We start from the raw sequence: 25715 nt of genomic DNA, 5'->3' as shown, positions 1-25715 counted from the left end.
GTCCCTCTTGATTCTGTAAAAATGTAGAAGTCTGGAATTTTTTAATTTGAACTTTAACATTTTTGGTTGATAGAGTTGAGGAATATTAATAAAGGATCATGTTATTAAATCCTAGTCATTCATCTGTTAGACAGTTTATCTATGTAACCAATTTATGTCAGGCCCAGTCCTAGGCCCTGGGAACACAAGGGTGAATAAATATTGCAGTTCCCATCGTGGCGCAGTGGTTAACGAATCCGACTAGGAACCATGAGGTTGTGGGTTTGATCCCTGGCCTTGCTCGGTGGGTTAAGGATCTGGCGTTGCCGTGAGCTGTTGTGTAGGCCGCAGATGCGGCTCGGATCCTGCATTGCTGTGGCTGTGGTGTAGGCTGGCAGCTGTAACTCTGATTTGATCCCTAGCCTGGGAACCTCCATATGCCGCGGGTGCGGCCCTAAAAAGGAAAAAAAAAAGCAAAAATGTATGGAGCTTGGATTTTTGTGGAGAAGAGAGGAAATGAACAAATCTGTAAGGTGAAGGAGTGATGTGTGCTTTGAAAAGTAGAGTAAGGGGAAAGAATGTGACCGAATGGGGGCTCTTTAGATAGATCCGTCAGGGAAGGCTCTTCTGAGGGAAGCAGAAACCCAGGCGAAGAAGATCTTGCAAAAACTTATCCCAGGCAGAGGGAATAGTAAATGCAAAGACTGTGAGTCAGGATCTAGCTCATTGAGAACCAGTTTGGTAAGTTGGAGGAAAGGCAAGAAGGCTGGTCTGCCAAGGGCAGAGAACAAGTGGAGAATAATAGGAGTTGAGGGTGAAGGTATATTGGGCCTTATTGCCCCTGAATTTTAGTTTGAGTGTAATTGGACACCCAAGTGCAGTTTTTGAGGCAGAGTCCTGACACTGTCCGATTTGCAATTTACAAAGACCATTCCAGCTACCAACTGGAAAACTGACCATAGGAAAGGTGAGTTCTGAATCATTGGACCATTTAGGAAGCTTTTGCAATGATCTAGGCCTGTGGTTTTCAGTGTGCTCTTGATTATCCATTGTGGTGCAAGAAGAAACTGTTAGAACTATATATTTATTTAAAAAAATTAAACTTTACTGATATTCAATATACACATTGGTCCTGGCACCCACATTCCATCTGTGTTAGCTACATGTCAGTTAACCAGTTTTGACCTGAGCAACAAGGTGAATGCTGATGTCATTTACTGAGATGAGAAAACATAGTGGAGCAGGGTTTGTGTGAGGGTAAGGATGGGGAAGCAGTACCTTAGTTTGGGGCCTTGTAAGGTTGAGATGCCTGCTAGAAATCTAATGAGATTTATCAGGGAAGTAGTTTAGTTTTATGAGCCTGGAGCCAAGGTTAGAAGCCAGGGTTTAGATTAGAGATCTGAATTTAGGAATCCTTGACATAGAGGCAGTGTACAAGAACTTAGAAGCCCAACTATGTGAGTGCAAATTTCAGCTCTGCCACTTACTGACTGTGTAAGGGTAGAGAAATTGAGATCTCGCTATAAAATGGGGATGGTAGTAGTATCTCCTTTACTGGGTTGTTGAGAGGATTAAATGAGTTAACACAAGCAAAGTATTTAGAACAGTGTCTGGCTATGTAGTACTTGCTAGACGTTAATTGTTGCTGTGGGTTTATAAGTGTGTTTAAAACCGCGAGGTTAGATGAGATGACCTAGAGAATGAATGTAGATAGAGAAAAGGTTACTTTTTGTTTTTTTTTTTAGGACCATACCCACGGCATGTGGAAGTTCCTAGACTAGGGCTGGAATCAGAGCTGCAGCCCTTGACCTATGCTGCAGCCACAGCAACGCAGGATTTGAGCCGCCTGCAACCGATACCACAGCTCACGGCAATGCCAGATTCTTAACCCACTGAGTGAGGCCAGGGTCCAGGAAAGGAGCCCTGAAGGAATACAGTCGTTAGAATTCAGAGACAGGAGGGAAGATACTGAGAAGGAGTAGGGTAGGAGTCAAACCAGTAGATGTGGGATCTAGGAGCTTGCCTCATGAAGAAAATATTTCAAGGTAAGTCATCAGCTTGGACAAATTTGCTTGAGAGTTTGAGTAAGATGAGGACTGAGAATTGACTGTTGAATTTAAGATGGAAGTTGTTGAGGAACTTGAGAAGTGGGTTCAGTAGAGTAGCGAGTGTAGAGTAGTGAGTGTGAACACTTAATTAGGGTGGGTTAAGAAGAGAATTGGGGGTACAGAACTGGAGAACAAGTGTGTAGATAGCTCAGGGGGGTTTTGCTATGAAGAGGAAGAGAGGAAATGGAGTGGTATCCAGAGGAAGATTTGTGGAGTCAAGGAAAGGTTAGAAGTGGGGCGTGTGTGTGGATTTTCAGGTGGAAGATAGAATAGTAGTATGTATACTCATGAGAGTGACCCAGTGGGAAGAGAAAAACTTGATGATATTTGAGTGACATGGGATAATTGCAGCAGCTGAGACCTTGAGTAGATAAAATGAGGTGCATAACCGCGCAGTTGGAGGGGTTAGTCTGAGACTTTGGCAGAGATAGTTTATCCGTTGTTGGAGGTAGAGGAGATTAATGGAGGTGCCGATAGATGGGTGGGTTTGGTTATGGGAAAATGAGATAACTTTTTCAGAGTGCTTTTCTTTTTCTGGTAAGGGAGGTGGGATCATTAGCTGAGCGTCGGAAGTGGGAAGGGGAATGTAAAGTGCGAGAGGAGGTGATGTCAGATAGGCACCCTGGTAGGTGGGAAAAGGCATTGACTAGGGAAATGCAGGTGGAATGTCAAGGGGTTCAGAGGGCACATCTGATGTTTGTGGTTATGAAGGTGATTCCAGCTGGCTGAGGAGGGACGTGTGGTCTTGAGGGGGGTATACAGTGGAAAAGTGGTAGTAGGGGCAAGGCCTCTTCTGTTCAGAACTCTAGTCTCATGGCTGAGAGGATTAAGCTTTCCTCAGGTCCATGGATGTTGACAGAAGAATTAATAAAAGTGAATAAGCCAAAAAATAATCATTTCATTTCTGCCTGTGTTCAGTATCTATATCATGCATGGTGGGACAGTTTCGGTGAATTATATTTGGTTGCTGAGTTGTGTAAAGAAAGTAAAATCTCTAAGGAAGAAACTGTAGTTTTTCCTGATAGAAAACCTCACTAAAGTTTTCTCTAGGACCTGTGATTTCCATTGATCTAGAACTATCACTCATGTTGATTTCATACTTTTGAGTTGGATTACAGAGGAGTTCAAAGTCTGATTTTCTTTTCTTTCAGGTGCTGGAGAATCTGGTAAAAGCACCATCGTGAAACAGATGAAGTAAGTTGGAACATGGCCTTTTGTAAGACTGTATTTCCTCATAATGCATAAAAGTCCATAATATCTTTTCATTTTAGGTCCAGGGTAATGATTTGTGGTTTTCTTCTTTTTAAAGAATCATTCATGAGGATGGCTATTCAGAGGAAGAATGTAAACAATATAAAGTGGTTGTCTACAGCAATACTATACAGTCCATCATTGCAATCATTAGAGCCATGGGACGGCTAAAGATCGACTTTGGGGAAGCTGCCAGAGCAGTAAGTGTTTCTCATTTCCTCTTTACTTGCTCTTTTTCAGTAGATGCAGTTAAGCAAAATTTGCTTCATGCTTTAGGGAAATGAAGTTAAGCAACAAGGTAAGGTGCAGCAAAGTACTGCTTGCTCATTTGAGACGTGTTAGCAAATCTGCTTTAGGAAATATTAGATTACTACCACAAGATGAGTCTAGGAAATGGGATTCTGTGGACATACTGTAGGTTTTTGTGATAGCTGTTTGATTCACTTGCTTCTTTTATAGCACTGTTGACTTCTATAATAGTAAATGACAGTAAATTGAAATAATCTAAAAGAGGTTGACATGATATGTGGCTCTGCTTTCTGAGGTGCAGAGATTAAAGGCCAGTATCATTCTCCTAGGATAAACTTGGTAAGAACATAAACACTAAGTCTCGATTTTAGAGGCAATTTTCCTCAAGAATAGTATATCCCTGTACTACATTGAACTATGGACTATGGAATTAGATTATACCATGTCCTAGTATAATTCTTGCACATGTCAGGTATCCAGAAGTTGTGTTGACGGATTATAATACTTGGTGGGCCCTGAAGATCTAGTTAGTTAATTAGGATGTTTGATGCAGTGGGGAGAGGGCCAGAATGAAGGCAGGGGATCTTTTGTGTCATCATAAGCTAAATTCCAAGAGAAGTCTGAGAATGTATAGAATGCTTTCCTAGAACTAAAGTAATCATCAGCCATGTTCAGTGTCATACTTAGGTGCTATGGGCAGTGAAAGGAAGTGACTTGGGAGACTCCCTGGAAAGGCAAACCCTATGTGTCTGTGAAGTAGCTTAGGGACTCTGCTAAGCAACTCTCAACTTCTCAGATATTCAGTAAAGAAGTGAGGAGATTGTTGGAGGGAAGAAGAATAAAAGGAGGGTTATAATTGGATGGAATTAGACCAGGAAGCCTACAGGTGCCGTCAGGAAGGGGAGCTAGAGTAAGGAATGTGAAATGATTGGAGCGAAGAGGAGCAAAACAAGAACAGAAGAGGGGTGCGTGAGACGTGACTTCTATGGTTTTATAAAAAGATTCCGTATCACAAAAATTAGAGACTTGATTTTTCTAAGCCTCTGAGCAGGGAATATGTGATGGCTAAGGCAAGAGGATAAACTGCTTTTTTTTTTTTCTTTCTTTTTTTTAGGGCCGCACCCAAGGCATGTGGAAGTTCCCAGGCTAGGGGTCAAATCGGAGCTGCAGCTGCCAGCCTACACCACAGCCACAGCAACGCAGGATCTGATCCGCATCTGCAACCTACACAACAGCTCATGGCAACATCACATCCTTAACCCACTGATCGAGGCCAGGGATCAAACCTGCATCCTCATGGATTCTAGTTGGGTTTGTTATCTGCTGAGCCAGGAGGGAACTCCAGTCTTTTTCTATCTTATTTCTTTCTATCCCTTCTCTCCCTTCTCTCACCTGCTTCCTCCCCCCCCCCCCTTTCTATCAGCTTGCTCTTGTGTTCTTTCTTTCTTTTTTCATTTCTTTGTATCACTTGTTTCTCTGTTGTATTTGCTCTATGCAATAACTGGTCAGTAATACTGTATTCTTTTTGTTTGTTTGTTTGTTTGTTTTGTCTTTTTGCCTTTTCTAGGGCTGCTCCTGTGGCATATGGAGGTTCCCAGGCTAGGGGTCTGATCGGAGTTGTAGCCACCGGCCTACACCAGAGCCACAACAACTCGGGATCTGAGCTGCGTTTGCAACCTACTCCACAGCTCACGGCAACACCGGATCCTTAACCCACTGAGCGAGTCCAGGGATTGAACCCGAAACCTCATGGTTCCTAGTTGGGTTCGTTTCTGCTGTGCCACAATGGGAACTCCTCATTTGTTTCTTTATTTAAAATTGTTATCTCTGTAAAGAGAAGAGGGAATTTAGGTAAAGTTTCCTAGAGAGTGTTGGGTCTAAAGTATTACAAGAGAAGTTGCCTTGTGACACTGTGGGTTTAGGACCTGGCATTGTCATGGAAGCAGCTCAGGTCACTGCTGTGGCTCAGGTTCACATGTGGGAACTTTCACATGCCATGGGCATGCCAAAAAATAAAAAGAAAAAAAGAAAAAAAGTATCACTAAGAAAGACTAGAGGAGAGGATCTCAAAGAAAGAGTATTACTTAGCAAAAGCCATTACGGCTGAAGATCCTGAGTTCAGCAAAATTAGTCGGAGTGCAGTATTGTTAGCTTTGGTTTTGTGAACACCCAAGTTTGGGAATACACAAGTCTTCAAAGTTTTTGCTTATGATTTCACTTACAGTCAGAACTGCTGTTCGCTTGCTGGTCCGTTGTCCTAGTGACTCCTTGTAATACGACTGATTACTCTCCTCCCCCTTTACTTTTTCTTTACCCAGTATGTGGGTATCCGGCAAACAGCTGGGCAGAAGAAAGCAAAGCAGTCACGTTTCTCTTAGCCCTTTCTGCCCTCTTTACCTCTCAAGTGTTTTAAGTTTAAAAACTCTTAACCACCTACGAAGCTGTAACTGTGAAGCAGGAAGTTTTGATCAATCTCTGTAACTTTCTTTTTTTCTCCTTCTGCCTTTCTTCCTCTCTCTTATTTAGAGGAGTATTATTCCTTTGGGGAACCTGGAGACACAGATTTTTCCCAGAGGGATATATTTCCTTCACTAGACTTCCAGACTTTTTAAAATGCTTTAGTCTCATCCTCCTGTTCCTCTCTGAGCTTAAGAGGAAAAAAGAGATTACTGTTGTCTCCTTTATCTGATTAATGTTTTACTCCCTTTGACGTGTTTAGACTTTACCTCTTACGTGCTAGTCTTTTCATTTCCTTTTTTTTTTTAAATGGCTGCACCTGCCAGGTCAGGGATTGCATCCAAGCCACAGCTGTGCGGCAACACCAGATCCTTAACTCACTATGCCGGGCAGGGGGGCAGGGGATTGAACTGGCACCTCCACAGCAACCCAAGCCACTTCATTCAGGTTCTTAACCCACTCTGCCACAGCGGGAACTCCGTTTCTGTTTTTATTGTAGGCTTTCTTTAACAGAATGGGGAAGTATCTGTCTCACAGATCAGTTTTTTTTCAGTCAGAAAAAAAACAAAAACACATAAAACTCATGACTAACTAGGATTGAAATTTGTAGGCCAGTCATAAGAGATCTTTTCAGGGGATGGTGGTGGTGGAGAAGTGGGAGTGGAGTGAATTCATTCCTGAGCTCAGCTCTGCACCTCTAACTGTGGTGGAGTAAGAGGGGGGACACACTTCATTGTAAATTCTCAGACTGGCTACCAGGAAAGGTCTCTTCAATACCTCTTTTAAAACAATGTATCAGGAGTTCCCGTCGTGGCGCGGTGGTTAACGAATCCGACTAGGAACCATGAGGTTATGGGTTCGATCCCTGGCCTTGCTTGGTGGGCCGACGATCTAGCGTTGCCATGAGCTGTGGTGTAGGTTGCAGACGCGGCTTGGATCTGGCGTTGCTGTGGCTACAGCTCCAATTAGACCCCTAGCCTGGAGAACCTCCATAAGCCGTGGGAGTGGCCCTAGAAAAGACAAAAAAAACCCCAAGGAACAATGTATCATATAGTGTGTGTGTGTGTGTGTGTGTGTGCGTGCACGCACACGTGCAAGAATGTGCATGCATGCATGTGATGAGTGTGTGTGTGTTAAAGAGACTCTTATCAAGTCTTTAAGAAATGGAGAATCATCTGTCTCTGTTAACTGCTTTCTTCAGGACGATGCTCGGCAGTTATTTGTTTTGGCTGGCAGTGCTGAAGAAGGGGTTATGACTCCGGAATTAGCAGGAGTAATTAAACGGTTATGGCGAGATGGTGGGGTGCAAGCTTGCTTCAGCAGATCCAGGGAATATCAGCTCAATGATTCTGCTTCATAGTAAGTAATTTTTGTCTGTGAAACTAAAACAGGAAATAATTTGTTGTTGCTAGAGAAAGTTCAGTGCCCATTCTTAAGGAAATGTTTAAGGAACCCTTAGAAGTCTATAGGATCCCTTTATAAATATTGTTTCAGTTTAATGTTATAGAGCCCTCTGTCATTTTGTATGACTTGGAGAAAAGTATTTCCTCTTGGAATGTAAATGGGAGACTTGGCATCATGAAAGTAGCTCTATGGTCATTTATAGCAAGCAGGTGAAAGAGGAGAGAAATCTATTGCAGCTGAGTCCTGGATCTCTTCCACCTCAGTTCCATCTGCATAAGGGCTTTCTGTTGATTGCCGTCTAGTAAGGGAAATTAAAATTGTGATTTGTTAGGTGCACAACTCTCTATGGGTGGACTGCACTATGGTACTAGTCACCACTTCTAAATCTTTCACCAGATTGCAGTAGCAGACTTTGTGTAGAAAGAGAATGTTGAGTCTTTGAATGAAGCTGATGCAAAATCTTGAGTGTTACATAGTTTTAGAGAATTTGTAATTAATACTTTTCTGTTAAGCTATTACATGCTGTCCTATATTGCTTCTTTGTTAAAGAAGCGAAGTGCATTTTTTAAAATGTATTTTGTAGAGCACTTTTAAAATATGTTTATTTCTAAGACCTATATTCAGAATGTGTGTTTTTTTCCTTTCCTTTTGTCTTTTGTCTTTTTGGGGCTGCGCCTGCAGCATATGGATGTTCCCAGGTTAGGGGTCGAATTGGAGCTACAGCTGCCAGCCAATGCCAGAGCCACAGCAACGTGGGATCTGAGCCACGTTGGCAACCTACACCATAGCTCATGGCAACACTGAATCCTTAACCCACGGAGCGAGGCCTGGGATCGAACCCACAACCTCATGGTTCCTAGTCAGATTCGTTTCTGCTGTGCCATGACAGGAACTCCTCTAGCTTATTCTTTAAATGAAAATTTGTCTTTAGAAATATTTCAAGATTCTTGCCCATCTCTTAATAATATTTTTTTAGTTGAAGATATTGACAGTTTAAACAATCCTCCCAGTAGTAATCAAAGCTAGATTGTAATTTTTTACATCATGCATTCAGTAAGCTCCGAATCTTCTAACTACACCTGAAGACACATGATTTATAGAGGGTTTTTTTTTTATAATTGTTTATCTAAGCTTGATCAGTTCCTTAACATTAATGATGGTTCTTAATTTTATAGATCATTAATGATTCACTTATAATGGTATCACCTATTCTTAAAAAAAATCTTTAGGAACCCTGAAATCGTGAAAAATTTAATTTAGCTTTGAAGCAGTTTTTTTTTTTTTTTTTTTTTTTTTGCTATTTCTTGGGCCGCTCCTGCGGCATATAGAGGTTCCCAGGCTAGGGGTCCAATCGGAGCTGTAGCCACCGGCCTATGCCAGAGCCACAGCAACGCGGGATCCGAGCGGGATCCGAGCGGGATCTGAGCCGCGTCTGCAACCTACACCACAGCTCACGGCAACGCCGGATCGTTAACCCACTGAGCAAGGGCAGGGACCGAACCCGCAACCTCATGGTTCCTAGTCGGATTCGTTAACCACTGCGCCACGACGGGAACTCCTGAAGCAGTTTTTAAACTATTTTACTGATCAAGTGAAGTTTCTTTGGAGGTATTTACAATTAGTTTTTGGCATAGGTTTTTAACAAATTAAACCTACAGCTTTTTTTTTTTTTTTTTCATGAGTGAAAACAGGAGATACTCATTCTTATTGAGCTTAGTTCTTTTTAATTCTAGTAATCCAGATAGCTATTTTCTAATGTCCTAGCAAATGTTTAAACATACGAATGACCCATTAACTTTAAATGTCTGAAGGCTTTTGTTTTGGTTAGGGTTTTATAAGTAGGCTGTGCCTAGTTGACTTAATATTAAATTTCAGGGATCTTTAATAAGAATAGCATTTCCATGGTTTTTTTTTTTTGGTCTTTTTTGTCTTTTTGTTGTTGTTGTTGTTGCTATTTCTTGGGCCGCTCCCGCGGCATATGGAGGTTCCCAGGCTAGGGGTTGAATCGGAGCTGTAGCCACCGGCCTACGACAGAGCCACAGCAACGCGGGATCTGAGCCGCGTCTGCAACCTACACCACAGCTCCCGGCAACGCCGGATCGTTAACCCACTGAGCAAGGGCAGGGACCGAACCCGCAACCTCATGGTTCCTAGTCGGATTCGTTAACCACTGTGCCACGACAGGAACTCCCCTCCATGTTTTTTTAAATTGGCTTTCACAGTTTAATTTTGGTAAAATTAAAACCACTTTATTGTAGTGTATATAAAAACTACTTTAATTGTCCTATGTTTGGTTCACTTTTTCCTCATTATTTCTATGATATTGAAGATCTGATTTGTTCTGCCACTTTAGTGACAGATTCAGAATTCACTTTTGGCAAGGAATGAGTTTAGTCTATGGACTTGCTGTGTGTATGGTTGGCTTTACTAAGTAAAATAAATTTGTATTTTACTTATTTAGTTACCTAAATGATTTGGATAGAATATCCCAAACCAACTACATTCCAACTCAGCAAGATGTCCTGCGGACAAGAGTGAAGACCACAGGCATTGTGGAGACACACTTCACTTTCAAAGACCTGTACTTCAAGTAAGTCCTTAGCCTCTTCCTAGATGTATCTTTGCTCTAGTTAGTCTCTTCATCAGGGTAACGTTTTTCTGGGCAGTATTCCTTGATTTAGAAACTTATGTTCATCAGCCAGTATTTGACTATTGTAAGTGTCAATGTAAACATTTCTTCTTTCTTTAAATAGCATCAAATATTTTTGTCCATTTGCAGGAATTTAAATTCAAAATGAAACTGTAACTTACATGTCAATAAAAGTAATCACATGGTTACCAATTTATTTTATTTTTAATTTTATTCTTTTCAGCTGCTTTTTTGTTGGAATCACCAAAACAGGTATTGAATGTTTGTTGTTTAGAAGGGTAACAACAATACTAAAAAGATAGAAAACCAGTGTTTTGGTTTAATTATGTGGCTTTGTTCTGGCATTTTGATGTTAAAGTAGAAATGCTTTTCATCAGGGTCAGTCATTTCTTGGATCACACTTTAAGTTTAATGGGACGGTGCTAATATTGTCGTGGCCTTTGGTTTGTACACAGTAAGTATTATGCACAACCAGCTTCCTAATACAGTGCAGAATGAATATTGATCTGGGGCTAGAGGTATTTTGGAGAGAGGCATGATGACATGTAAACAATTATTGTTATAGAGAGAGAAAATTCTTGTATTCTAATGCAGTGGATTTTCTCATCAGCATTAGTAATTCTAGCTTCAGCTTGTCTCTGCGTCAACAGTCTTATGTAAATAATAGAACTGTCTTTATGGTTCCTGTCTTCTGCTTTTGTGACCTTTGAGGTTAGGAGTAAACTTTTCCCCTTCAGTGTATGATGTCCTTTTTAGCTGCTTCATTATGCTTGTATGTAGAATGTGATATTCAGCACTGTTGCATGCAAATGTAACTTCTAGCTCAGATTCTCTATTTTCTCTTGAAAAAAAATTGCTTCATGGGATTTGCAAAATTCACACAGACTTTAGGTATTATTAAATACTAGTTGAGGTCTTAAAATCTTAATACACCAAAACAGATTTGAAAATTGATACAGGAAAATAGCAGTTCAGCTGAATATTTTTAGAATAGAGGAACCACTTATACTGATGAATTTATTTAATAAAAGTAGCAAAGGCTCCATAAATCATCACCCAAGAAACTGAAAGAATGAGATACCTCTTTGTGTGCTATAAGGTTAGTAATCCATTTATAATTATATGTTGTGACTTTTATTTATTTAGTGTGGGAAACTTTTTTGTTGATGTCATAGATTGATCTTTAGGTAGGTAAATCCTGTTGGTCTTTTTATGTCAGGGTAAATAGCCAGATCTAATTAAGGTGCTGCACCCACTTTATTGCTGGCATATAGATATCTGTTATGAAGTACTATCATTTCTTCCTTTTCCTCTTCTCTCTAGGCAAAACCACTATCCATTTATTCAAACATTTATTGAGCATCTCCTATATGCAAGGCATTGTGTAATTGCTTACTTGCCTCTCAGTTATGAGGTAATGTTTATAAAATGTTGATCTGTTAGTGAATGATACTGTAAATGTTAATATGTGTGGAAAGCCCACCTTGGGAACTTCACAGGGTTCAGTTTTATGGACTTTATAGAAAAAAATGGAGAAGCAAAATGAAATTAATGGTGTACAGTATGTGTCTCCCCTTGAAAGATCCATGGCGAAATATATAATCTTAGCTTTCCTAAAACCTATATATGGTATGACCTTGTATTAGAGCCAGTTTATGAGTGCCTCATTCCGGGTGTCAGGACTAAAGGTTGAAAAGAACTGCGTAAGATCAGCCAAAAGAAAAAGTTGGGTCATGGAGAGATGAGATGACTATTCTTTTTCAAACATACATTGAGAAATTAATCAACCGTGTCTTATTTCTCTCACTCTCTAAGAAGAAAATTCTCTGGCAATAGACTCCTAGTCACTATAGATCTGGTACAATGAACCAGCTTGGCAGAGTTTACACTTAAAACATTTTATGATTGTCATCAAACATATGTCTTAAGAGTAGCTAATCATTTGTATGCATACCTCCTAGTACTAGTTAAAAGACAAAGCAGTGTAGGTCCTCCTCTTACTCTAGATGGTAGATGAGGACACTGCTGACAGAAGTTCAGCAGCTGATTCCTAATAGCAAGTAAGCGCCCCCCACCCTGAAGGGAATAGTGGACTAACACTAACCTCGAGTGGAAGTGCGTGAACAATTGAAGCTTTGTTGTTATTGATTAGGTTAAAATAAAACTTGGAGTTAGAAAATACGGTTTAAGTTTTGGGTTTAGATATTAGGTTCTTAGAGTCTTATCCTAAAATATAATTTACTTTTTTCCATAATCTCTAAAATGTTTTCCTTAAAGTAAGAAAAATGTATTTCAATTATATCTCAATTTAAAAAAAAAAAGGAAAACAAACTTTTAAATCTGGAAGCAGAAAGCAAGTTGGGGAATTTATATTTTTTCATTGTTCTTTTTTTTTTTATTAGAGAGATAAACCATTTTGAAAGGCAGAGTGGTGTGATGGGTAAGAGTTGGTTACTGGAGTTAGAGTTCCAGTCCCCATTTGTTAGTAGTGTGCCCTTAGGTAAATTATTTAACATCTCTGTGCCTCAGTGTCTTCATCTGGGATAATAACAGTACTAACCGGAGTGTTATGAGGGTTAAATGAGTTAATGTACTTCAGGATGTTTAGGATAGTGTCTGGCACCAGTAAACACTCAAACAGTAGTTATTATGGTTACTACCTCGAGTTTTATCATTCATCTCTTTATTTTTCTGGTCTTTTTTCCCTCCTTTCATTAATCCATTTCAGTGCTTACTCTACTGACTTTTGGTATGTATGATATAAGTTTTTGGTAATGAGGAAGCTCAACTGTTTATCTAAAATGAGAATTTTTTTTTTTTTTTTCATTTGGGTTGCACCTGTGACTTGTGGAAGTTCCCAGGTCAGGGATTGAACCTGTGCTGCAGCAGGGACCTGAGCCACAACAGTGACAATGGTGGATCCTTAACCTGCTGAGCCACAAGGGAACTCCCTAAAATGAGAATTTTTATTATTCCTAAATTTTATATTCTCATATTGTTCTCTTTTACATTTAATCACAGATAATGATTTTGACTACATTTTATCTGCTTTCTTTGTCTTTTTATTATAAATGGAGTTTTGAATATTCAGTAGTGAGAAGTTCCGTAACTATTTCAGTTTAGGGAGATGTGTGTGACCTTTGCTGAAATTGTGCTTTTTTCCCTTTACTCAGGATGTTTGATGTAGGTGGCCAAAGATCAGAACGAAAGAAGTGGATTCACTGTTTTGAAGGAGTTACAGCAATTATCTTCTGTGTGGCCCTCAGTGATTATGACCTTGTACTGGCTGAGGATGAGGAGATGGTATGTTGTAGCTTCTGGTAAATAAAAGGCCTGTCTAATGCAGACAGGACAAAAATTTAATGTCTTTAAATTTTCTCTATGTCAGTGAGATTAGATTTTCCAAATACTGATCCATGCCCTTTTAACCCTTCACTGATAAGACAACATGTTGAGTATATAGGCAGGAGTAAGTCCTCTTGTTAGCTACCTCTAAACCTCCAAGAATTAGAAAAATGAGGACTGACTTAGCTTTTGTGTTGTCGTTGTCTGATTTGTGTCCATGATTTCCCAGACTTGCTGGTCTGTTTTTTCATGAAGAGTTAATCCACTTTTATTTTTTGCTACTGACCTATCATCCTTTGTTTCTTTTTCAGAACCGAATGCATGAAAGCATGAAACTGTTTGACAGCATTTGTAACAATAAATGGTTTACAGACACTTCCATCATTCTGTTCCTCAACAAGAAAGATCTTTTTGAGGAGAAAATAAAGAGGAGTCCATTAACTATCTGTTATCCAGAATACACAGGTAAGGGATCATGAAAAATTTTGTTGGAGTAATCTCACTGACACATCTTAGATCAATACTTTAGTGACCTTCCTACAGTTGTCTTTTGTTTTGAACAATGTATGTATCTTCTTATGGAGAGGGATGAGTAGTATTAACGTTAAGCATGTGATTAAGACCCCTTTGGTCTAAAGTGCTATTCCAGACATAATTGAGTTAATCATGTTTATTTTTAATTTCAGTCCTCTTCATTTTTTGAGGCAAATAGAGAAAGATAAAAATCAAAATTTGGTGTAAACATATTCACAAAATATAAGGGTAAGGTGCAGTTATTACACTCAAGAAACTGACATGAGTTGTAGAAAGAGGGAGACAAAGAATTTCATTTTAGTGTAAAATGGTCATTAATAGAAAAGCAGAAGTGATTACATTAGTGGGATCAGTGTAGTCTTTTTCTAAAGGAAATGACACTTGGAGTGAGATAGCAAAAAGATGAACTAGAAATCATCAGGCTGATGGGGGAATAAAAACATTTTAGGAAGAGGGAATAGCATATATGAATGTATAGAGTTAAAAATGACTTGATGGGGAGTTTCCTTCATGGCTCAGGGGTTAGCAAACCCAGCTAGGATCCATGAGGATGTGGGTTAGATCCCTGGCCTCGCACAGTGGGTTAAGGATCTGGTGTTGCCGTGAGCTGTGGTGTAGGTCGTAGATGTGGCTTGGATCTGGCGTTGCTGTGGCTGTGGTGTAGGCTAGCAGCTGTAGCTCTGATTTGACCCCTAGCCTGGGAATTTCCATATACTGCAGAGGTGGCTACAGAAAGTAAAAAAAAGAAAGTAAAAAAAAAATTTTTTTTCCTATTTAGGGTATGGCCCTAAATAGGAAAATAAAAAGACTTGATGGAGTTCCCGTTGTGGCTCACCTGGTTAAGGACCCAGCATTTTCTCTGTGAGGATGTGAGTTTGATCCCTGACCTTGCTTAGTGGGTTAAGGATCTGGTGTTGCTTCAAGCTGTGGCATAGGTTGTAGATGGCAGCTTGGATCCAGTGTTGCCATGGCTGTGGCATAGGCCACAGCTGCAGCTTGGTTTCAACCTCTAGCCCGGGAACTTCCATATGCTGCAGGGGTGGCCACAGAAAGTAAAAAAAAAAAAGATTTGCTCTAGAACCTAGGAGGAGTTCAGTATTGCAGGAGCTTAAAGTGGTGAGGAGGAGTGACTGAAGAAATGGGCAGGGATGCTCGTGGATGGCATTAGATCCCATGCTGAGACAGTGGGGAGCTATTGAAGGATTTTCATTGGGGGTACGTGATGTAGTAGAAACTGTCCTTTAGAAAGATTATGCAATTGATGGCAATAAAAACAGATAGTAGGGGAGCTGAATTAGTAAGGACTCTCATGATGCAAAAGAAACTTAACTTTTTTCTTTTTTGGCTGCCCTGGCATATGAAATTCCTGGGGTGGGGATCAGATCTGAGCTGCAGTTGTGACCTATACCACAGCTACAGCAATGCCAGATCCTTAACCCGCTGTGCCAGGCCTGGGCTCGAACCTGCAACCCAGCACTCAAGAGATGCTGCCAATCTTCTTGTGCCACAGCAGGGACTCTACAAAAAAACTTTTGGTGGAAGTACAGTGATATATCATTGATGTCAGAGACGAGAATGCCGTCAATTCTTAAGAATTCCATAAGAATTAGAAAATCGCTGTCAAAAACCCTGGAAACACTTTTTTCCACATCTTTTCTCTCCTGTCTGTGTCTTCTCTGTTCTCTCTCCTTATCAACTTTCTCTGCTACTCAGTTAATGTGACAAAAGATGGTCCTGCCACAATTTCTATGTCTCCTCCATTTAAAAGGCCAAGATTGGTTGGCCCGAGGTTCATGTTCCTAAGGTTAAGTCAGGCAAAAACCCTTAGCTCAATCTAAGGTTGAGGACACAAACATGAGTGCCAGGGCTGTACCACTATGACCTTTAGATCAGAGTTTATTATTTCTAGGAAAGGGGTACTCTTTTTAGCTGAGCAGACACTGTAAATGCTTTGTATAATAAGAGTGTATCTAGGCTGAGGAAGTGGAAAGAGTCAGAGGTACTCTCAGAATTTTGTCTTGATTGGGTTCTGTTACTGTGGTCTGAATTCATATTTAGGAATGTTAGTTTTGAAGTATCTGTTGAACATCCCAGTGTAGATATCTAATAAGTAATTGTTTATGTGGCTTTGCAGCTTGGGGCAAGGCTACAGGTTAATAACAGATATTGATTTGGGACCATGTGTAAATACAATATGGAATTAGATGAGATGGCCTAGATGATGATAGAATGAGGAGAGAAGAGACTAGAATGAGAGGGAATACCAGCCTCTGTTGGCAGGAGAGAAAGATTTGTGTAGGATGCAAAGAGAAGATAGAGAAGAATATGGAAAGGCAAAGTATCAAGAACTAGAGGAGAGTTTAAAAAGTGGAGTGCTTAAAAATGTCATGTGCAAATGAGTACAGTGAATACCTTTTGAAAATGGCCTCTGGAGATAGCATCCAGGAGATCATTGACTGTTAACAGTGAGCATTAACAGTGAGTCAGGACCACTGAGTTGAGTGCTAAGTGAAAAAGACAAGTTTAGCCTACTCTTGAGCAGCTTAGATTACAAAGGAAGGAGAGATGTTTATAGGATTAGAGGTAAGATCCTAAAGCAGATGAGAAGTTATACCAGAAAACCATTAGAGCTCATCAATGATTTCAGTAAAGTTGCTGGATACAAACTTAATATACAGAAATCTGTTTTGTTTATATACACTAACAACAAAATATCAGAAAGATAATGAAATAAGCCCATTTATCATTGCATCAAAAAATAAAATACCTAGGAATAAACCTGACTTAAGGAGGCAAAAGACCTGTACTCAGAAAACTAGAAGATGCTAATGAAAGAAATTGAAAATGACACAAATAGGTAGAAAAATATACCATGTTCTTGGATTGGAAGAATGAATATTGGCAAAATGTCCATACTACAAGGCAGTCTACAGATTCAGTGTAATCCCTATCCAATTACCAATGGCATTTTTCAGAGAATTAGAACCAAAAATATTATAAAATTTGTATGGAAACACAGATGACACAAAATAGCCAAAGCAATTCTGAGAAAGAAAACAGAGGTAGAGGGATCAGGCTCCCTGCCTTCAGACTATACTACAAAGCTACAGTCATCAAAACAGTATGGCACTGGAGTTCCCATTGTGGCACAGTGGTTAATGAATCCGACTAGGAACCATGAGGTTTCGGGTTCAATCCCTGGCCTTGCTCAGTGAGTTAAGGATCCGGCATTGCCATGAGCTGTGGTGTAGGTCGCAGACGTGCCTCGGATCCCTTGTTGCTGTGGCTCTGGCGTAGGCCGGCAGCTACAGCTCTCATTCAGCCCCTAGCCTGGGAACCTCCATGTGCCATGAGAGTGGCCCAAGAAAATGGCAAAAAGACAAAAAAAAAAAAACCCAAAAAACAGTATGGCACTGTGCAAAACCAGACATACAGATCAATGGAACAGGATAGAAAACCCAGAAATAAACCCACACACCTATGGTCAATTAATCAAAAGAGGCAAGGCTATACAATGCAGAATAGATAGTCTTTTCAATAATTGATGCTGGGCAAACTGGACAGCTACGTATATAAGAATGAAATTAAAACCTACTCTAACATCATATACAAAAATAAAATCAAAATGGATTAAAGATCTAAATGTAAGACTGGATACCATAAACATTTTAGAGGGAAACATAGAACACTCTTTGACGTAAGTCACAGCAATTTTGGGGGGGGGTCTATCTCCTAGAGTAATAGAAATGAGACCTAATTAAGCTTAAATCCTTTTCTTTTTCTTGGTATTTTTAGGGCTGCGCCCACAGCATATGGAAGTTCCCAGGCTGGGTGTCAAATCAGAGCTGTAGCTGCCAGCCTACACCACAGACAGTGATGCCAGATCCGACCTGTGTCTGCGATCTGCACCACGGCTCACAGCAACACCAGGTCTTTAACTCACTGACCGAAACCAGGGATTGAACCTGTGTCCTCATGGATACTAGTTGGGTTTGTTACTGCTGAGCCATGATGGGAACTCCTGCTTAAAAGCGTTTGTGCAGCAGTGGAAACCATAAACAAAATGAAAAGACAACCTGTGGGCTGGGATTACAAACGATACAAAATACTTACAAACGATGCTACAAGGGATTAATTTCCAAAATATATAAATAGCTCATATAGCTTAATATCAAAAAACAACACAACCCATCAAAAGATGGACAGAACACCTAAGTAGACATTTCTCCAAAGAAAACATCCACATGGCCAACAGGCACACGAAAACATGCTCAACATGCTAATTATTAGAAAAATGTGCGAACCCCCCGCACACAAAATGGACCATTACTCAGCCATAAAAAAGAATGAAATAATGCCAATTGCAGCAACATGGATGGACCTAGAGATTATCATACCGAGTAAAGTAAGTCAGAAAGACAAATGTCATGTGCTGTCACTTATATGTGGAATCTGAAAAAAAAAAAAGATAGAAATGAACTTATTTACAAAACAGAAACAGATTCACAGGCATAGATAACAAACTTATGGTTACCAAAGGGGATTTGAGGGGGGCATAAAGTAGGAGTTTGGGATCAACATATACACACTACTATATATGAAACAGATAAACACAAGAACCTACTATATGCTGTATGCTGATACAGCACGGGGAACTATATTCATTATCTTATTTTTTCTTTTTAGGGTCGCACCTGCGACATTTGTAAGTTCCCAGGCTGGGGGTCTAATCGGAGCTGCAGCTGCCACAGCTATAGCAACATGGGATCTGAGCCATGTCTGTGACCAAAACCACAGCTCATGGCAATGCCGGATCCGCAACCGACTGAGTGAGGCCAGGGATCCAACCCAAGTGCTCATGAATAGTTGGGTTTGTTACTGCTGAACTGCAAAAGAGAAATCCTTATTATCTTGTAATAACCTATAATGGAAAAGAATCTGAAAAAGAATATATAGATAGATAGATATGTGTGTTTATATGTAACTGAACCACTTTACATTTGAAAGTAACACAACACTGTAAATTAGCTATACTTCAGTTTTACTTTTTTATTTTTTATTTTTTTATTAGAGCCACACCCATGGCATATGGAAGTTCCCAGGCTAAGGGTCGAATTGGAGCTCCACCTGCCAGCCTATGCCACAGCCATGCCAGATCCAAGTATTGTCTGATACCTGTGCCACAGCTCACAGCAACACCGGATTCTTAACCCACTGAGCCAGGCTAGGGATCAAACCTGAATCTTCATGGATACTAGGCAGATTCACTACTGCTGAGCCACAGCGGGAACTCCCTATATTTCAATTAAAAAATAAAAAAAAAGTAGAAATAATCGACGGAACAAGATTTGTAAGCAGATGGGAAAAAAAGGAATCAAGAATCTAAAGGAGGATTGGCGTTCCCAGTGGCCTAGCTGTTAAGAACTCAGTGTTGTCACTGCTGTGGCTCAGGTTACTGCTGTGGCATGGGTTTCTGAGAACTTCCTCATGGCATGGGTGTGACCAGAAAAAAAGATTGTTAATTACAGATGTCATTTAAGTAGGGTTTACTTTGTAGTTCCCCCTTTTTGAAAAAACAGATTTATTGAGATATAGTTCACATATAATAAAATTCACCATTTAAAAGTGTGCAATTTAGACCCCTCTCCCTTTTGCATCAACTAGTTTACCTTTGCTTATTTAAATTATTGCCATTAGGCTCTGAGGCTAAACTGCGTGAAAACTGAAATGATTTTGAAAAGAAGCCTCACTTACCCCTTTGAATGGTTTATTTCAACATCACTCCAATGAACACAAACTCTCTTACCTTTTAAACAACTGTTCTTCTAGAAGTACATCCTTCTACTTCCTAGTTTCCTTTTATACTGTCTAGATTTTTTTAGCTGAAAAATCTAAATGAAAGGGAAAGGGAAACTTTATAATTTGAACTGAGAGTATTGGGTGTCTGCTTCAGGTTCCAATACATATGAAGAAGCAGCTGCTTACATTCAGTGCCAGTTTGAAGATCTGAACAGAAGAAAAGATACCAAGGAGATCTATACCCACTTCACCTGTGCCACAGACACCAAGAACGTGCAGTTTGTTTTTGATGCTGTTACAGATGTCATCATTAAAAACAACTTAAAAGAATGTGGACTCTATTGAAGAGGGTGGATGTTAATAAAAGGTAAAACTTTGAATAATTTATTTATAGTGCTGTAATGATGTCTGTTGACTTTGTAAACTTTATCTGATTACCAGTGTTTTTCTTTTCTAGTTATTACGGTGTGGAGTTTCGAGACCAGACTTCTTTTGCTGTCTCATTGGGCAGTTGCAAGCATGAACGGGACCAGGGAATGGCAGCGGCATGCAGAATCTTAGCACTCTTTAGCACAATCTTTTGTATTAAGGAACTCTTAATTGACACAGATGCTAAAGTCAGATATTGGAATCGAAATAACTGTAAAGTATGATTTGATCATCAAGACATCACTTGGAGTTCACAGTCTCATGTTTAGGGCAGATATGAAGTTGAGGTGCTGCATTCTAGAACTTCAATATGTAGCGTACTCTTTTTTCTTCTTGACAAACCATCAGTAGTTCAGTGTTTTAGGTGTTTTTGTTTTGTTTTTGTTTTTCCATCAAAGGAAGAATAACTTCACTAAATTTTAGTTCTTTGCAAAAGAATCTTTATTAAAACACAAACAATCTTAACTATGCACACGATGTGACAAGATCATCTTGAAAATACTCTTCTTAGTAGGAACTCTTTGTTTTTAACTCTCAGTATGATCAGAATATAATATTTGCATAATTCTTTAATTCTTTGTAGTTATTGGGACTGTAATTATAGCTTTTTGGATGCAATTAATGTTACTGTCCTTTTCAGAGTACCATTATGGTTTCTAAATGGTAATTACATTGAAAAGCTCTGTAATAAGATTCTAGCTCTCTCTTTTTTTTTAAGCTTATGGTTGAAGGTTAACATGGTTTATGCTGATTACCAAATTACGAGATAAATGCTGATATAGTATGATAAAGTCAGCTTCTTGGATACAGACATACCAAGGGCAGCTGCCAATTAGAAATGCAAATTGCTAAATTCCAAACAGAACCAGTGACTTTGCTGCTACATATCTGCTAAATTGGCCACTTTGATTCTTGCTTGTTTGTCTCAGTCATAGGGAGTTCTGTAAGAGATGCCCCCTGTTTTCCATCTACCATGGCCTTTTTCTGTTGAGAAACATCTAAAGTGTATTAATAGTGCATGCTTTTACTTTGCAAATGTGGTGCCAAATCCCTGTTTGCCACTGTTTTTGTTGTAGCAATGTTAATTGTAGTAATCCTTAGTCAGTACCTTCCTTTGCTGAAACCATTGATTTTAGGACTTTTCCCCATTGTGTTGTGTGTACAGATTTTAATCTGTTATAGTTGGCAGCAGTATTAAAATGGTGAGTAAAGAGTCCAGGTTTGTTCCTGTTTGTAACTAGTCCTTTTCGGAAATATCTTCTTCTGTTTTTTGCCCCGGCTGAGTGTGCTTTGGCTTTTGTCTGAGAATGGGTTTAGGTAGGAGGGTTCCCTGAAGGTCCTAGTCTTTTGGTGTAATAGTATTGTTGAGTCTTGGCCTGACTGAGGGCCATGTCATATCCATGTAAGTGGTATGCAGTCAAAACCCATTTTCAAAGTTTACATTTTGGTTGTGCGGAGAGCTCTGTTCACCTCAGCCTGCAGGCCGTTTGTGTACAATGTACAGCAAATGTCTTTAAGTGTTGAGTGGTCCACTGGGGGAAGGCAAATGAAGAGAATGCATTTTGAGCATTCCAAATCAATAGTTTGAGCAGTGCCTTTTGGGGTCCAGTCTTTTTGGATTGGATTCTATTTCATCTTTTGATGTGACCTTTCACTCTTTTTTTTTTTAAGGTTGGTGGTCATCAAATCAGAAAGTTAGCCACAGCACTTCAGTGCCTTTATTGGTAGTTTTCTTTTTTCTTTTCTTTTCTTTCTTTCTTTTTTGGGAAAAGTATAACTCTGCAGATGGTATTGTCTAAAAAAAAAACTGAAAGAAGGAAAATGATCAGCTTCATTCGGTAACTGACTTATGTCCACAATGTAAATAGGGTTGATACTTGTTCATTTTGAATATGTTTTCCTTAGTATATTCTCTAATACAGGATCATCTGGGAAAATGAGAACTGCTGGAGTGTTGTTTTAACTGTAGTCTTTCTATAGTCCAGGCTAATGGGATGGTACTGTTGATAACCCAAAATAAGAGATAATCCCGAAATTTAATTTTACTTTGAAATGCATTTTGCATTTTAGTTTGGATACGTCTGCCTGATATGTTATTTTTTTAGCCCTTCTGTTAATGAAAAATAGTAGTTCTCCTCTACACCATTTACATTTGTCATTATGTTTATGTGAAGATCACCTCTTACCCCACCATCCCAAATAATTTATCTCAATGCACAATACTTGAGGACATAGGGACACAGTTTCAGTCAGTGGTTTTCAAATATGCCTTAAGTCAAAAATCACCTAGATCTGTCTCAGAGATAGACTCTTGGTTGGTGGGCTGGCATTCTGTAATTTTAGAACGGTGATTTTGATCCTCAGCCATACAGATCGCTATTGTGTATTGAAATAAAAGATCTTTTCTTATCAGCAGGGCCAGAATGTGGGGGTGAAACATCATATCTACCAGCCTGGAGAAAAAGGATTGATATTTGTAATCAAAGAAATGAAAAGTTGCCTTGTGTCTTTTTGGTGGAAAATACTGGAGATTGTGATGGATCATGTTTCAAAATTCAGGCGGCCAGGCTTTGGACCATCTGAGAAATCAACACATCTAAAAAAATTTAACAAATAAAGAACGGTTAATAGATCCTAGCAGGAAGGACTATAACAATAGCTTTATTTTTTTGACAGTCACATCTTCTCTACCTGTTTAAATCCTGGGCTGTAGAATTGCCATCCATTACGCTCTCTGTAAAGAGGAGATATTCTGCTCCTTCATGGCCAGTCTTCCCTAACCTTATAATTTCAGCCTTGCAACAGATTTCACCTCTTGGCATGAGGATTCCAAGAACTTTTACAGTTAATTCATGAGTGGATCTTGATATGTCATTTTCATCTTGGATAGTTTGACTTCTATACCTCTAGTTCAGTGTATCATACTGATGGATTGTTATTTTTCACAAGGTGCTGCATTCTAAGAATAGATGGACCAAATTTTCAGAAACTGTTTTCTTGCCTTGTATATCTTTTTATTCTCTTACGTATTCTATTTGTGTTTTATTATATGCACATTTTGGAGTATTTAAAAATAACTGCTGGTTCTTCTAATGTATTTGTCCACCTTATATTCTTATATCCTGGCCAGTATTCTCTGATTTGTAGCTATGACTTTCTTGAGACATTGCTTACCTGATGTGACATATATTTATCCATTTGCGTAGCATAGTTCTGGAGTTTCCTGTTTGCAGAGCTCCTTGCTGCATTGGCAGTTACATATAAGGTAAAGTTAGTCTCTCATCCAATTAAATACCTGCCTCTGATTGATTTTTTTTTCCCCCTTCCAGATATTCAAAAAACAACAGTCCTCTACTCATTTATATAAACCTAAAATAGTATTAATTCCTTTCACTGTATTCCTGGGAAAATCTTTAAGAACAATCTCAGAAACACTGGTGGCTCAGTAGGTTAAAGATCTAGTGTTGTCACTGCTGTGTTAGGTCACTCCTTTGGCTTGGGTTTGATCCCTGGCCCGGGAACTTCCACATCCCTTGGGCTTGGTCAAAAATAGCAAGCAAACAACAAAAGAACAAAATTTCTGTTTCATAGTACAAATCAGATACCTGACCTGGACCAGCCACAGATCTCTATATAACTTTATGGCCATCCAAGCACAAGAAAAAAACGGGGTGCTTAGATGCTTGAAATTGAAAGTTGCTCTTGCTGTCAACTAACACGAAGTAAAAGATATAGGTGAGGCCTACTGGAGAACTGACTTCCAGGATGGTCAGTATCGTTTCTTTACCTTTGTTTAGGTTTTAAACCTCCACTCCCACCCCCCAATTTTCTCATAACCTTTTATGAGTTATGAAATATGAGAACATATTTCAGAACAAATCAGGGCAGGACAGTTTTTTTCTGATACCATGTCAGGCTTACACCTGGCTTTACCCAGGTCTTCTCAGGAATAAGAGATAATGTGGAATATTATGCAGCAATAGCTACCCAAGGTACAAGATTAACATATGCAAATTCTCTGGCAAAACTCCACTCAATAAAGTGTCTGAGCCACTTCCTGGAAATACGTATTTTTTAAATAAACTTCTCAGGTGGTTCTGATGCAGCTAACCTGGGCTAACATTTGGGGACAACTGAACAGACCTTATATTAAAGTTCAACACAAATAGTCAACAACTTCAAAATCAGTAGTGAATGACTGAATTATTTTTTTATATGCCAGTAGTTACAAAGCACCTTTTGTACTTGACTTAAAAGTGCCTTTCACTCGGAAAATTGGAATGAGGACTGTGTGGTCAAACACCGTTCCTACATTTTAGACACAGTATTTTGTTTTTATACAGAATTAAGACAAAACAAGGTATTTGGGGTTTCCAAACATTTATTTCATGTATTTCATTCCATTTATTTATTCAGTGAAAATTGAAAGATACACACAGTAAAGTAAGATAAAATCCTATAACAAAGGTAACCGCATGTGTAATAACATGAACATTCATTTACTGGTGGTAGATTTTGTTGGGCTTGGGGTTGGGAAGGGCTTTTTGCAGGGCTTGGAAAGCAGTAGCTAAGGGGAATAATTAAGGAGTCAAATATAATATGAAAGGATTCACATGCCTAGTGATATATGTTTTCATTTCCTGAAATCTAATGGGAATCAACATGGTAGCAGAAATAATGAAATACTAGTAAATATACTGCTGCGATACACCATCTCAGTGTATCAGCATTCACTAAGCTGTAAGGGCTTTGACAGCGGGAGTATTGAATTCTCTACACCCTGGTTTGTCTCCTCTCCTCTACTCACTCCCCCTGCTCCCTGCCCTCATCCTTTGGGTATCCAAACATTTTTACCTAAAGCCTTGTTAGTAAGAGAGATTCCCAGTAGATGTAACAAGTCATAAGAAATGACCTGTTTTTTTTCTAACTGTTCATCCTTGTTCATGTAAGATAAAGGTCCTGAGACCTCTCCCAGTCTTAGGAGGCTGAAGAGTTGTTTGGTGTGCTGGGTCCTGGTCTTTTCCCTGCTTTCAGCTGGCTGTGAAATCTTTCACTCTTTACATCCCTCATCTAAAGATGGACTCAGTTAGTCTGCCCGGCTATGGTGTTCTATGATTCTGATCACATAGAAATAACCTATCTTATTTTGTAAATATTCGTTAGGATATTCAAGATTGTACTCTGCTGCAAAAAAGTTTACCTCCTAAGACAATACCAACAAATGTATTCATTGTAGCTGGTTGTCTTTTCTCTGCATCACTTTTGCCACATTCATTTTTAAAACCTGCTAGATTGGTCTGTATTTTGTGAAGCAAGACAAAAAGGTCTTTGTTTTGCATTTAAATCCAGTTCTTTATTTTCCATTCGAACTAGTGCTTGCTTTTCCAAGGTCAAAGGGCAGAAAAGTTCCCTTATGTAATCTGCAGTATATCTGTGTGACCTCAGAGAGATGTCTTCACGATTTTACCTAGCAGGGTCACCAGAAGTTCTGCCTTGCAGTCCCTGGCCCA

General features: G+C 39.4%; 1 protein-coding gene across 1 annotated transcript in view; it reads left to right on the top strand.

Annotated features, from left to right (window-relative positions):
• The window catches only part of GNAI3 (G protein subunit alpha i3), a 49946-nt gene extending 25677 nt beyond the window's left edge, over nucleotides 1–24269 (top strand). The window contains exons 2-9 of the mRNA XM_047785100.1: nucleotides 3239–3281; nucleotides 3397–3538; nucleotides 7246–7403; nucleotides 9910–10038; nucleotides 13272–13401; nucleotides 13755–13908; nucleotides 19931–20143; nucleotides 20234–24269. Of these exons, the coding sequence (XP_047641056.1) occupies nucleotides 3239–3281; nucleotides 3397–3538; nucleotides 7246–7403; nucleotides 9910–10038; nucleotides 13272–13401; nucleotides 13755–13908; nucleotides 19931–20121 (947 nt within the window). The 3' untranslated portion in view covers nucleotides 20122–20143; nucleotides 20234–24269. The remainder of the gene's footprint in view (nucleotides 1–3238; nucleotides 3282–3396; nucleotides 3539–7245; nucleotides 7404–9909; nucleotides 10039–13271; nucleotides 13402–13754; nucleotides 13909–19930; nucleotides 20144–20233) is intronic.
• The last annotated feature ends 1446 nt before the right edge of the window (nucleotides 24270–25715 follow it).

The sequence above is a fragment of the Phacochoerus africanus genome, chromosome 6, assembly GCF_016906955.1.
Source record: "Phacochoerus africanus isolate WHEZ1 chromosome 6, ROS_Pafr_v1, whole genome shotgun sequence".
NCBI lineage: Eukaryota > Metazoa > Chordata > Mammalia > Artiodactyla > Suidae > Phacochoerus > Phacochoerus africanus.
This window is presented reverse-complemented; position numbering and strand designations above follow the sequence as displayed.